The 13,723-nt window shown below is 34.9% G+C and overlaps 1 protein-coding gene across 1 annotated transcript in view; it reads right to left on the bottom strand.

Moving 5' to 3' along the window:
* LOC104981744 (dihydropyrimidine dehydrogenase [NADP(+)]-like) overlaps positions 1-13,723 on the bottom strand; it is a 403,416-nt gene that overhangs the window by 186,748 nt on the left and 202,945 nt on the right. Inside the window, exon 4 of the mRNA XM_010831007.1 lies at positions 7,976-8,063. Coding sequence (XP_010829309.1) covers positions 7,976-8,063 — 88 coding nt within the window. The remainder of the gene's footprint in view (positions 1-7,975; positions 8,064-13,723) is intronic.

The following is a 13,723-nucleotide window of genomic DNA, read 5'->3' as shown; positions in this document are numbered from 1 at the left end:
AGCTTTTAAGTTTAATTAGGTCCCATTTGTTTATTTTTGCTTTTATTTCCAATATTCTGGGAGGTGGATCATAGAGGATCCTGCTGTGATATATGTCAGAGAGTGTTTTGCCTATGTTCTCCTCTAGGAGTTTTATAGTTTCTGGTCTTACGTTGAGACCTTTAATCCATTTTGAGTTTATTTTTGTGTATGGTGTTAGAAAGTGTTCTAGTTTCATTCTTTTACAAGTGGTTGACCAGATTTCCCAGCACCACTTGTTAAAGAGATTGTCTTTAATCCATTGTATATTCTTGCCTCCTTTGTCAAAGATAAGGTGTCCATATGTGCGTGGATTTATCTCTGGGCTTTCTATTTTGTTCCATTGATCTATATTTCTGTCTTTGTGCCAGTACCATACTGTCTTGATAACTGTGGCTTTGTAGTAGAGCCTGAAGTCAGGTAGGTTGATTCCTCCAGTTCCATTTTTCTTTCTCAAGATCGCTTTGGCTATTCGAGGTTTTTTGTATTTCCATACAATTTGTGAAATTATTTGTTCTAGCTCTGTGAAGAATACTGTTGGTAGCTTGAATACATTTGAATCAGTTCTAATGAGGTGGATGAAACTGGAACCTATTATACAGAGTGAAGTAAGCCAGAAGGAAAAACACCAATACAGTATACTAAGGCATATATATGGAATTTAGAAAGATGGTAACGATAACCCTGTATACGAGACAGCAAAAGAGACACTGATGTATAGAACAGTCTTATGGACTCTGTGGGAGAGGGAGAGGGTGGGAAGATTTGGGAGAATGGCATTGAAACATGTGAAACATCATGTATGAAACGAGATGCCAGTCCAGGTTCAATGCACGATGCTGGATGCTTGGGGCTGGTGCACTGGGACGACCCAGAGGGATGGTGTGGGGAGGGAGGAGGGAGGAGGGTTCAGGATGGAGAACACATGTATACTAATTAAACAATTTTCTATTAAAGAAAAAAAAAAGAAAAAAAAAAAGGTAAAGGCAAAATTATGCCAAGACCACTTTTCAAAGAAGTCATCATTTACCACTGAATTAAAATATCCTCTTCATTATATATTGTGTTCTCTTATTTACTTGGTTTCATTTACAGACCTTCATCTGTTTCAGAGATGTGTATCCCTGTACCAATTCTATACTGACTACAGTAGCTGTACAGTGAGTTTCAATATCTGATATGGCAAATCTTTTTGTCTTATTTTTCAACAGTCTATTTCTTCAATATGCCTTTTTGATTACCATTCCAGAATTTACCAATAAAAATGTAGGTTTCAATCATTCTAGATTACCCATTGCTAAGTTGCTTCAGTTGTGTCGGACTCTGTGTGACCCCATAGATGGCAGCCCACAGGCTCCTTGTCCCTTGGATTCTCCAGGCAAGAACACTGGAGTGGGTTGCCATTTCCTTCTCCAATGCATGAAAGTGAAAAGTGAAAGTGAAGTTGCTCAGTCATTTCCGACTCTTAGCGACCCCATGGACTATAGCCTACCAGGCTCCTCCCTCCATGGGATTTACCAGGCAAGAGTACTGGAGTGGGGTGCCATTGCCTTCTCCAGATTACCCATTAGATCTTAAATATTTATAGGCATTTTTCACATGTATTGAGAAGTAGTTACCTACTGTGGCTCTTCTAATTTTTAAAGTTTAAATTATAGGTAAAATATATTTTTTAAGTTATTGTGAATGTATCCATGAACTTTCATGTTCAGGGACAGAAAATGACAAGATTTAAGCAAAGAAATAAGTGGAACAACCTTAAAGCCATTTGCTAAACCAGGTTAAAAAAAGCCTTTAATTTTCAGGGCCTTTGAGAACACAGCAAATATAGATTCCTTTTCTAAATAAACATCTTTATTATAGCATTTATTTTTTAAATTATGGTTGCTCATTTTCTTTGAGGCTTTATCTGTGAAAATTTTATAAGGACTGCAATAAAGACAAGCAATGAAATATGTATATTACCATATGTAAAATAGATGACCAGTGTAAGTTCCATGCAAGAAGCAGGGCAATCAAAGCCGGTGCTCTGGAATAACCCAGGGTGATGGGGTGGGGAGGGAGGTGGGAGGGGGGGGTTCAGGATGAGGAACACATGTACACCTGTGGCAGATTCATGTCAACGTATGCCAAAAACCATCATAATACTATAAAGTAATTAGCCTCCAAAAGGAAAAAAAATACTAATAATTTAAAAAATTAAACATAAAAGTAAACAAAACACTATGTCTGGACCCACTAGACATCATAAGCAATATAATCATGCTCACAAATATTTTGGATAGTGGGATTCTCAAGAATATAAAAATAAGTAATTTCATCTGCTTTAAGAAATTATAGGTAGACTTGAAAAATAAATAAAAAGCTAACAGGGTTTTTAAATGTAAAAAAGAACTCCTAGAAATGAAAGATAAAATTGTAACTCAAAACTCAGCAGACAATTTTAAGAACATATTTGAAACTGGTGAAGAAGGTTTTAGAAAACTTGAAAGTAGAATTTAAGGAAATGATTTAAAATGTAACCTCCAAAAAACAAAGAAATGAAAGTTCAAAAAATAAGTTAAGTCATAGACAATAAAATAAGAATATTTAACATATACTTAATGAGAACTCCATAAAATGAAGACAATGAAATAGTCCCCTAAATGATGAAAGATATCAATCCACAGACTTAAGAGTCATAATGAAAACAAAGCAAAATAAATAAAAGAAATCCATATTGATATAAATAACTGTAACACTGTTGAACACTAAAGGTTAAAAGGTCTTTAAATCAGCCACTCTCCAAAGACATTATTCTCAAGTGAGCAATAACTAGAATGCTGGTGACATTCAAATAGCATGCATGACATAAAACACTAAAATAATACTCTCTGAGAGGTGTAAAAAATAACTGCAAATCCTTTACTCTATGCACAAAGTATTTTATGAGAGTTAAGAAATGTATGAACAGTTTCAGAAACAAAAAGAGTTGGTTAACAGCATATCCTTACCAAAAAAGATTTAAAGAACTGACATTTATTCTAAGCACAAATAAACTGCTTTCTCATGGAAATCTCAACAAGGGGGAAAAAAACTGAAGAAAACTGCCAACAATTTGAATAAAACTAATCCAAAACTGGATTAATAAGTATACAGTAATTAGCATACAATAATAAAGCATACCATTTTATTCATCAAGTTTTAAAAAGAAAGCATTATTGTTAATTAGATAAGGAAGAGCTAATTAGAATTGCAGTACCTTAGTCTATGCCACAAGACCCACTCAGATTGAGCTCTGGAATGACACAGACCCATAATATTTAGCTGTTGTAAAAATACAGAAAAAATTACATATTTTACATTATTTAAAAATTGGCATCATGACTGTAAGGGGAAGTGACACACAAGTTCAGAACTATTTATGTAAACCAAATGGCAGACTGAACTCTGAAGGATAATGACTTGTTAGTTCTAGAGCATCACATAAAGTTTTTATAAGCTGTGTTCCCTTGAACACCATCTTATGGCAGGTAGGTAAGTTTCTGTCAGTCTTCTTAGGATGCACAGAGGTGCTCCAAGTACCATCTGACAATAAAAGTGTGAGAACTAGCCTTGTGTATCAAAGGAAACCTGAAATCTCAATTATCACATTTTATTTTATATATCTAAAATATTCACTTTTTAAATTACTGATTAGTAAATTATGGACTTCCTAATACCTTTTTCATTTACTTACTTCTCTGTCATAAAAATGGGGGGTACCTAATTGGCTTTACTTTATAGGCAATGGCGAGCCACTGAAGTTTTTTGAACAAGAGTACAATATAATTAAAGCTATGATTTTAGAAAATTATTCTGAAAATGATCAATATTTTATTTGATAATGGTATAAACCTCGTGGCCACTGAAACTGAAAAGCAAACCCTAAAGTAGAATGGACTAAATCTATTGATTGCACTTCTGCTTTATAATATTTGTGCATGCATGTGCATATATACATACACACATATATCAAGAAAACATTGTTAAATAAAACTACTGTCGTCAATAATATTTATCAATAAATAATGCTGGTTAAATTGTGCTGCTCCTCTGATTTTAGTTACTTTCAATAGGAATCTATGATAAGGGCCTTTTATGTGACACTGTTTTTTTCTAATGTATATTATTAAATGTATTTATCTAGCTATAAAAGCCACTAAATCTACATAGATTCTGTAAAATCTATACAGATTGTATACAAAACGTATACAGATTCTGTAAAATATACAAGTCTGTGGAGAAGCCATTGCTTTACAACTTAATACAAAATTTTGAAAAAGAAAATAAATACTTTTTATTAGAAAATAAAGGATTGTGTAACTAAGGAAAAGTTTTTTAAAGTCAGTTTTTCACTACATTTATAGACTGACCTTATGAATTCTTACATAATGTAGTGTTGTTTTTTTTTTTTTTTTCCAAAAGAAAACTATCCAAAAATATAACCCTTATTTACAGTTTGATGAATCTGAAACATGTACTTTCCATTGAGAGATAAAATTGCGAAGAATAACCTTCATGAAACAGAGAAAAACTGACCAAGGAGGTACAATAGAATTGAGTGTACCTTTAGAAACTAGAGCTGTAATCCAGTTTGTAAAAAAATAAAGAATGGAAGTATTGGTCTAAAGTCCACTGAATCACAGAAACCTAACACAATACAATCCAAGTGACATGCTTTTCTCAAAAAGGCTCAAGGCTCATTGAGTCTGGTGATTCAATTACCCTCTCAACCTGGAAAGAACCCCCCTCCTGAGTTGAGGTCCACTGGTAGAGCAATGTGGGACAGCCTACATCCTACACAGCTGGTAAATATCTTAAAAGCTGCAGGCTTTAAAGTACAAGAATCTCTTACCTTTTATGATTGCTACAATGATTCTTCAACAAAATACTGCTTACAATAGAGTTCCTTAAATGTCTGAAAAGATTACATTTTCAATTAAATATCCTCAAATATCTTCTCTTCATATGGAAATTTATTTAAATAAATACCAAGGTGCAATGCTTCATCAGGTAGTAAGAAATATGAACAAACTAATGAAACAACATTATCCTAAAATAGAGATGATTCTGATCTTACTTAGACATTTTATAAGTTTTTCAAAGAATATCATTATTCCCATTTTGTCTTTTTTTCATATATAAAATTTTTGTATAGCTTGAATGATTGTGCTATACACTTATTAGAATCACAAAATCACTACTAAATTATAGATTCTCTAGGGAAAATTTCGGAGAAGGCGATGGCACCCCAATCCAGTACTCTTGCCTGGAAAATCCCATGGATGAAGGAGCCTGGTAGGCTGCAGCCCATGGGATCGCAGAGTTAGACACGACTGAGCAACTTCACTTTCACTTTTCACTTTCATGCATTGGAGAAGGAAATGGCAACCCACTCCCGTGTTCTTGCCTGGAGAATCTCAGGGACAGGGAAGCCTAGTGGGCTGCCGTCTATGGGGTCGCACAGAGTCGGACACGACTGAAGAGACTTAGCAGCGGCAACAGGGAAAATTTAGCTAGCATGGATCACAATTCCATTGCCTCATGCTTAAAGCCAGGAGTGCAACCTTATATAATTTTAGCCAAAACTCTTTCTACTTCAAAATTTTGGACATTTTATTTTATTCTTTTTCTCATGAGATTTCATATACATGCTTCACATAAATTATTTATTTTCATATATGTCAGAGATTCTGTGATGATAAATGTTTACGATATTTCAGTTAATAAATGAGATCTCTTTTCAGATTTTATCTTCTTAATTACAAAACAAATACAGTGCATTAGTGATTTCCTACTATCTATAGAATTGTCTCAAATATTGAGCATAGAATTCAAATATTTTCACAACTTAATATCAGTCTAACTGCTTTGTCTCTTTCCCATCACTCTTCTTTATGTAATCAAGGCTCCATTCTAGCCACACTGAATTTATTATATTTCCCTACACATACCATGTATAGCCCACATTCTTGCTTTTTCATATGCTGAATAATCTTCTTAAACTGAATGGTTTCAGCACTAATCACATTGAATTATCGGTAGGTTTTTGTGTTGTTTTATTTTTTTAATGTATCTGGTTTTGCTCAGAGTCATAATTTCCAGAAGGCAAGGACATAGCAGGGATCCTTTTTCAGCCAGTATATGTCACTGAGTTTGATAGATAGTAGATGCTCAGTAAGTAATACCAGAAACAAAAATAGTAATCACTTGTATAGTATTTACCATATTGAATGAATAGAAAAAATAATAATAATTTCACATCAACAAAATATTTGTTGAATAATTGCCATATCAGATATTTTCACGTGAAAATATTATTCAGTTCACACCACCATCCTGTAAGACAGATGCTATTCTTCTTTCATAAATCAAAGGGTAGAGATAAGTCATTTTCCTTGGGTTCACAGGGGTTCAATGCAAAAATTCAACCTGGACTTCAGATCTGGCCATGTAGATTAATACCATGTCCTATATCTAAGTAATAACCTCTAATTCTTTTGAAATCATAAAGCTATATAAATTTATAATTTTTCTCCTACAACATTTTTAAATCACTGACATACTGAGAAATAATCTTTCTATGTAAAAAGGTACCAGTTAGTTGAAGGAGTACTTACTGGATTTTAGCAGCATTTTAGCATATAAGTACTAAATCCTGTGAAAGGAAGCAATCTCTATATCCTTACTGGAAGATGCCTTCAGTTTTTGCTCAGTAGTTAAAGGATAGGATCCTTGGCTAAGAGTTCATAATGCTTCTTTCACAAACAAAAGATACTATTCATCATTTAATCAATCAACCATTCTCTTGTTTACTAAAAACTGGGCTTTGCCTTACATTGATTTATTTTTTTTTAATTTTATTTTATTTTTAAACTTTACATAATTGTATTAGTTTTGCCAAATATCAAAATGAATCAGTGTCTTACATTGATTTAAAAAACAACATGGAGCCTATTATACAGAGTGAAGTAAGCCAGAAGGAAAAACACCAATACAGTATACTAACGCATATATATGGAATTTAGAAAGATGGTAACAATAACCCTGTGTACGAGACAGCAAAAAAGACACTGATGTATAGAACAGTCTTATGGACTCTGTGGGAGAGGGAGAGGGTGGGAAGATTTGGGAGAATGGCATTGAAACATGTATACTATCATGTATGAAACGAGATGCCAGTCCAGGTTCAATGCAGGATACTGGATGCTTGGGGCTAGTGCACTGGGATGACCCAGAGGGATGGTATGGGGAGGGAGGAGGGAGGAGGATTCAGGATGGGGAACACATGTATACCTGTGGCGGATTCATTTTGATATTTGGCAAAACTAATACAAAATGTAAAGTTTAAAAATAAAAGAAAATTAAAAATTAAAAAAAAATAAAAAAATAAAAAACAACATAAAGATCAAAATTCCTTTTTTTCTACTAATGTCCGTTTTCTATTTTTTAGTTGTTGTGGGGGTTTTGGTTAAAACGCTATCAGTCTCTATGAATTATTCCAAGTCTTAGACAACTTCCTTTGATTTGTTCCAGTGCCCTAGAGTTAATATTAAAGTACATTTTAAAACAAAGATATCAAACTTGAAATGTGTTTTGATAATCAAAGACAGTTCCTATCTGTAAGCATTTAGCCTGCTTAAGCTAGAATCAATCTATTCAGTGAATGGTTTGTATTAAAAAATGATTCAATTCACCACAAACTAATTTTTAAGATAATGAAAAATGAATATGGATTTCACAATAATCATTATCACAACTAGGAAGAGACTAATTAACAAAATGTGCCACATTCTCACATGCCTACAGAAATCATAACTTTAATACTTTAACCTAATTTACTAAGACAAGCTTTACGCTTTAATCATGGTAATAATAGAGAACAAGATCAAAGGCTGTTATTAATTTTCATTTGCAGAGCTAAATCCAAATTTACCTTGTTTGAGATACTTGTGATGAACGATTTGATATCTAGATTTGTTGGACAGCTCTTCTGACAGGGGGCATCTGCACATTTCAGGCATCTAGGGAATAAAATAACTGAATTAAAGAAACTGTCAAGTAACATTCTATATATTCTCTACCCTAAACACATTCAGAGTTAGTGTCCAGTAAGAACAAATAAAACTATATTATTTTTAGGAACAAAAATTGTTTAAGCAATAAACAAAGAGTACTTGTGTTTCACTTTTTGCACACTTCCTAAGGTGTATAATATAGCACCATTCAGGTAAACAGCTATCCTTTCTCTTGGTGTTCCTCCTAGAGTTTAAGAAGACCATATTTACTTAAGGTACATGATTCATCCATTTACTAAATCAGTGTTTTTTGGATCTCTCATTGCACTGATAATGCTTAGAGAATAGAGCCTTTTTATTGTTGCTGTTTGTTTGTTTAATTTATTTACGTACTGCAGGATCTGGCACCCCACTCCAGTCCTCTTGCCTGGAAAATCCCATGGATGGAGGAGCCTGGTGGGCTGCAGTCCATGGGGTCACTGGGAGTTGGACACAACTGAGCGACTTCACTTTCACTTTTCACTTTCATGCATTGGAGAAGGAAATGGCAACCCACTCCAGTGTTCTTGCCTGGAGAATCCCAGGGATGGGGGAGCCTGGTGTGCTGCCATCTCTGGGGTCACACAGAGTCGGACATGACTGAAGTGGCTTAGCATAGAAGGATCTTAGTTCCCTGATCTGGGGTCTAACCTGTGTCCCCTACTGTGGGAGTGCATTGTCTTGACTGCTGGACCACCAGGGAAGTCCTGAGAATAGAATCTTTTATGATAACAGTTTGTATGTCTTTTAGACAGTAGTTATTACACAAATGCAAAGAAAAAGATTTCCTTTTACCACTTGTAAATTCCTTTCTTCCTCTCTTTATCCCTTCCACTTATCCTCCCACCTCTCTTCCCTGACTCCTTCTTCCTCTCTGATCATCCCTCCTTTCTCCATTTTTTTTTTCTTTAACATACACACTATATACACAGTAATTGGGCTTTGTAGTAGATACTGCAATGCATAGACCAGATCCCCTGCCTTCCAGACTGAAACATTTATTCTCCCAGCTGCTGTGCCCTCAGGTAAAGAAAACAGGCTGAACCAAGGTCATGCAGCCTTCCCAGGGGCAGCGAGTTTCCAATAACAGGTCACTGGTAGGAAGTAAAGACCCATTCTCCTTGCCCCTACTTGGGTAACAAGTCTTCAGGGATGCACTGCAGCCTTTACTGTTGCTATGTCTGTCCAATCTTGATTCCATCACTCTAATATAGATGTATATCTTCTAATAAACTTTCCACATACTAATTTCATATCAGAATTTGTTTCCTGGAGAAACAACCAGAGACACATTCAGACTTTAATGTAACTAAGAACCACTTGGGAAGCCTGATAAATGTCATAGTTTACACAGAGATGCTCCTCTTGATTTTGAGTTATTGGCTCTTGTTTAGTCGCTCAGTTTTTTCTGACTCTTTGCAACCCCATAGACTGTAGCCTGCCAGGCTCCTATGTCCACAGGGTTCTCTAAACAAGAATACTGGAGTGGGTTGCCATTTCCTTCTCCAGAGGATCTTCCTAGTTCAGAGACTGAACCCACGTCTCCTACACTGGTGGGCAGATTCTAGTTAATGTCCTGGGAATCTGCATTTTGCTGCCACTCCCCCACTCCCAATGACTGTCCTTCATGGTGATTCTGATAAACATGATTGGAGCCACACAGTATCACAATTCTATAATTACTACTTTAGGACTGAAACCACTGGCTAGAATAGTCTTTAATTTCTACATTCTTATACTTTTTGTGAATTCATTTGATAAATATTTAATGAACCCTTGTTACATGTTAGAACCTGGGATATGAGGTTGTAAAAATGATGAAAAGGACAACCATGGCCCTGCTGTCGCGGACCGTGCAGTCTGGAGCAAGTTCAAACATATAAAAGGCACTTGCAGTGTCAATGTGGTCAGTGTGAATTTGGGTAGAAACAGCAAGCTAATAGAGCATATAAGAGGAACAGCAGACCAGGAGGGAGAGGTCAGGCAAAGCTTATTGGGAGAAATAATACATAAAGGGATGCTTGAAGAATGACAGGGCATTAGGCAAGTGAAGGAGGGTGGGACTTAGAGCAGAAGATCACTCGAGAAAATGACCAAAACATAAAAACAGTATGTGCCAAGGACTAGAGAGAAAAGAACATGACAGGGTAGGTAGACTAATGGAATCTGGTCTGGCATAAAGTGAGAGTGAGAATAGAGAGGAATTAGGCTGGTGACCTAAAATTTAAGATATATCATTGTCACATTTGGCAGAAGACGAGAATTCTCTGAGATTTGCCTCAGAATGAGTCCCACGTTGCTCAGTGACAAAGGTGACGAGCGAGCTCATTTTCTATCCACTTCCATGTGTAAAGACGTTGGTTCATTTCCTTTGAGAAAACAATACCAGTCTCCTTGTCATTCTTTTGTCAATCAGAGAGTCCTCTTCATTGTCTGGACCAATTTCTCAGTACCTAATTAATATCTTGTTTTAAAATCTGATCTCTTTTCTCTGGTTTGTGCCCTTAGCCTTCTCTCTAAATTAAATTTTACACAATGAGGACCAAAGGCTTTTCATAATCAATTGTCCTCTCTGAAATGCAGTCATTAAACCTCTCCCCTATCATTTCTCTAAATGCCATTGTTAGATTCACAGCTATCATTTAGTTGAATTCCTATCTTCTAATACTTAAGATTTTTTTTCCCCTAAAACATAGTCACTGAGTTTAAAAAGAATTTCTTGGAATTCTTGATCAGTAGCACAACAATCCAAAAAGAAAAAAAAAGAAAAAAAAGGTCTATTTGGTCCTCGATTCTGAAATATAACATATAGGTGATACCTATATGTGTTAACTTCACGTGGATAAACATGTTGTAGATTAATAGTGTTTGAAAGGATATCCTGTTATGAGGTAAAATAAAGTAGCTAAGCTAAAATAAAAAGCTATAAAATAATATGCAATAATAAATATCTTCTGACTTGTAAAAGTCATTTTGACAGTTTTTTAAACATGTGCAATTCCACAAGACTAAAACAACAAAAATATTTATGATAGATAAAGATATAGACAGACAGACAGATAGATAGAGGATTCTGGCTATCCCTAATAAGGCACAAGTTTTTGGCTTTTCTTTTTTCTAACACCCAACTTAAATATAAGGCAATTAAAAAATAAAGTTATAATGTCAGCAGGTATGAATGAGTCAAATTAATGCAAAGTGTATTTTTCTGTTCTTCCAGAGAAATCTTAAATTCAACATAAACAGATTCACTTAATAGCACTGACAACGTAAGGATTTTTAGTTGTGGTTATTAAGCCTCTTTACCAAATAACTCTCCTTTTATTATTGAGCTAGTTCACAAATAACAGCTGTTGGAAATGTCAGATGTTAATGAGGCAGGGCAACGCAAACCTGAATTGTAGCATTCTTTTTTTCTTTGGTGCCATGAATATGCCAGAATGGGCAGACTCTGATAATAATACCATCTTGCAATTCTCTAAGCGCTCTGCAGACTAAAGTGCATCAGGCTGCCATTAATCCCACTTATCACTCTGACAGCTCAGTAATTACACTACTGCTATAGCCAGGTAGTCCTAATAAAATATCAACCACTGCAGTGGAATGCATACTGGTGAGATGTTTTATTAAACTTGGGGGGGTTGATCATCAAGTGACATTAGTGTTGACCTATTTTTCTATTTGACAATAAATTATCCTTTGACCAAGCCATAATAGATATTACAGAGTGCATTTACTGTACCAAATCAGAAAGGTACTGCATTGCACTGACGTAGGCAAATGGTGTAAATAAAATAGCAGAAATGCGTGTCAGAATGGTATTACCTAAATTGCTTTAAATGACTGATACCATGAAAAACCACAGACATAGTACTTAGGGGAATATGTCAACAATTATTGTAAACCACAGTTCTACATAAATTTTTCGTTAGAAGTTAACATTTAAATTACGCTTGTTTTTATCTTCAGTCATTTAATTCCCCTTTTATGTTTCAAAGTTATCCTTTTATAGTGCAGTTTATTTTGAAATGCATTGTAAGAGGCAAAAGTTAATTCAGATAAACATTCATGTAATATTTTTAATCCCCAAATAATTACATTTATAAGGAGTATATTGTTATTTTAAAGCAATAAAACATCTTAGATTTTTTCCTAGTGATGAACTTCTTTCATTTTCATATTTAATAGAGAACATGACAATAGATTTCATTAAAAAACAAAATATAGAATCTTTAATAATGTTAATCCTTCATGATTCAACATCACCATAAAAAATGTATGAAAAATTTAGTACCACTATTTAAGGGACAAAAACTATTAAAGATATATTTATCCAGTATCTTTCTCTAGGGAAAGAGAGCTATGATTCCTCTCCCCAAATATCAGTGAGGCTGGAGAGTTTTATTCTATATTATGATACCAAAAACATTATAGTGAGTTACAGAAGCAGCAGCATTTCATCCTTCACACATTTAAGAACAGACACCTGCTTCTTTTATTGTTAAGCATCCATAACAGCTGGAATAGTAACCTAGCCTTGTTAAAGAATTTTCTAATCTCTGAGTCTAAATAATTCCTTTGCCAGTAAAAAAAAAATCTCACAAATATATTTGAAAGACTTTAAACCTCACATTGTACAGTGTTTGGGTTTTATTTGCTATACTTTGGTTCAATCAAGCCAGCATTGTTTCATCAGATTATGTATAATCTATATTAATTGATATATAATCTAACAAGGAAGTTAGCATTTACATTAAAAATTATTTTGATATTGATGTTGATTTTCCTCAGATCTTTGATGTTCAGCAGCTTTATCTGAAAGGTCTAACTAATTCAAATGCAGCAATGGGTATACGATGTAACTTCTCTACCCTGTAATACCAGTGTAGGCAAATCTATAGTCTAATATCCATCCCCAGCTTCACAATAATTTCTACTGAAACCAGGCAGAATTGAGTATCAGACTGAATGGAAGGAGTGTGAATCAAGAAATGAAGGTTAAAACTGTCATACCTATGTCTGAGTTTCACAGCTTATATCACTGGTACCCAGTGACATATCTGGAACCCAGATATGGTCACAATAAAAGGACCCCAAAAAGGATGGTTGGCATCTTTAAAACATGACATCAATCCAATGTTCTGATACATCAAACACTCAAGGGCCATTCTCAGCTCAAAATAATTTTTTCTGCTGTCTCAATATTCCATTAACAGCCATTCTTATACTTCTTTGTTTCTCTGATTACACCACAAGTTCTTATTAACTCATGCATACTTGAAACTGACTTTTAACACCCCTAATATGCTTCCCAGGTGGCACTAGTGGTAAAGAAGCCACCTGCCAATACAGGAGATGTAAGAGACTCAGGTTCAATTCCTGGGTCAGGAAGATTCCCTGGAGGAGGATATGGCAACCCACTCCAGGATTCTTGCCTGGGAAATCCCATGGACAGAGGAGGCTGGTGGGTTACAGTCCACAGGGTCTCAAAGAGTTAGACAAAAGTGAAGCAACTTAGCAATTAGCAATAGTAATATGCATCTTGGCCAGTTTCTACACTCCACTGGGTGGAAAGCTATGGCAAAATTACTTACAGTAACTGAAATTTTTATCCTGTGCACCATTCT

This window comes from Bison bison, unplaced genomic scaffold, assembly GCF_000754665.1.
Source record: "Bison bison bison isolate TAMUID 2011002044 unplaced genomic scaffold, Bison_UMD1.0 scf7180017864519, whole genome shotgun sequence".
Classification (NCBI taxonomy): domain Eukaryota; kingdom Metazoa; phylum Chordata; class Mammalia; order Artiodactyla; family Bovidae; genus Bison; species Bison bison.
This window is presented reverse-complemented; position numbering and strand designations above follow the sequence as displayed.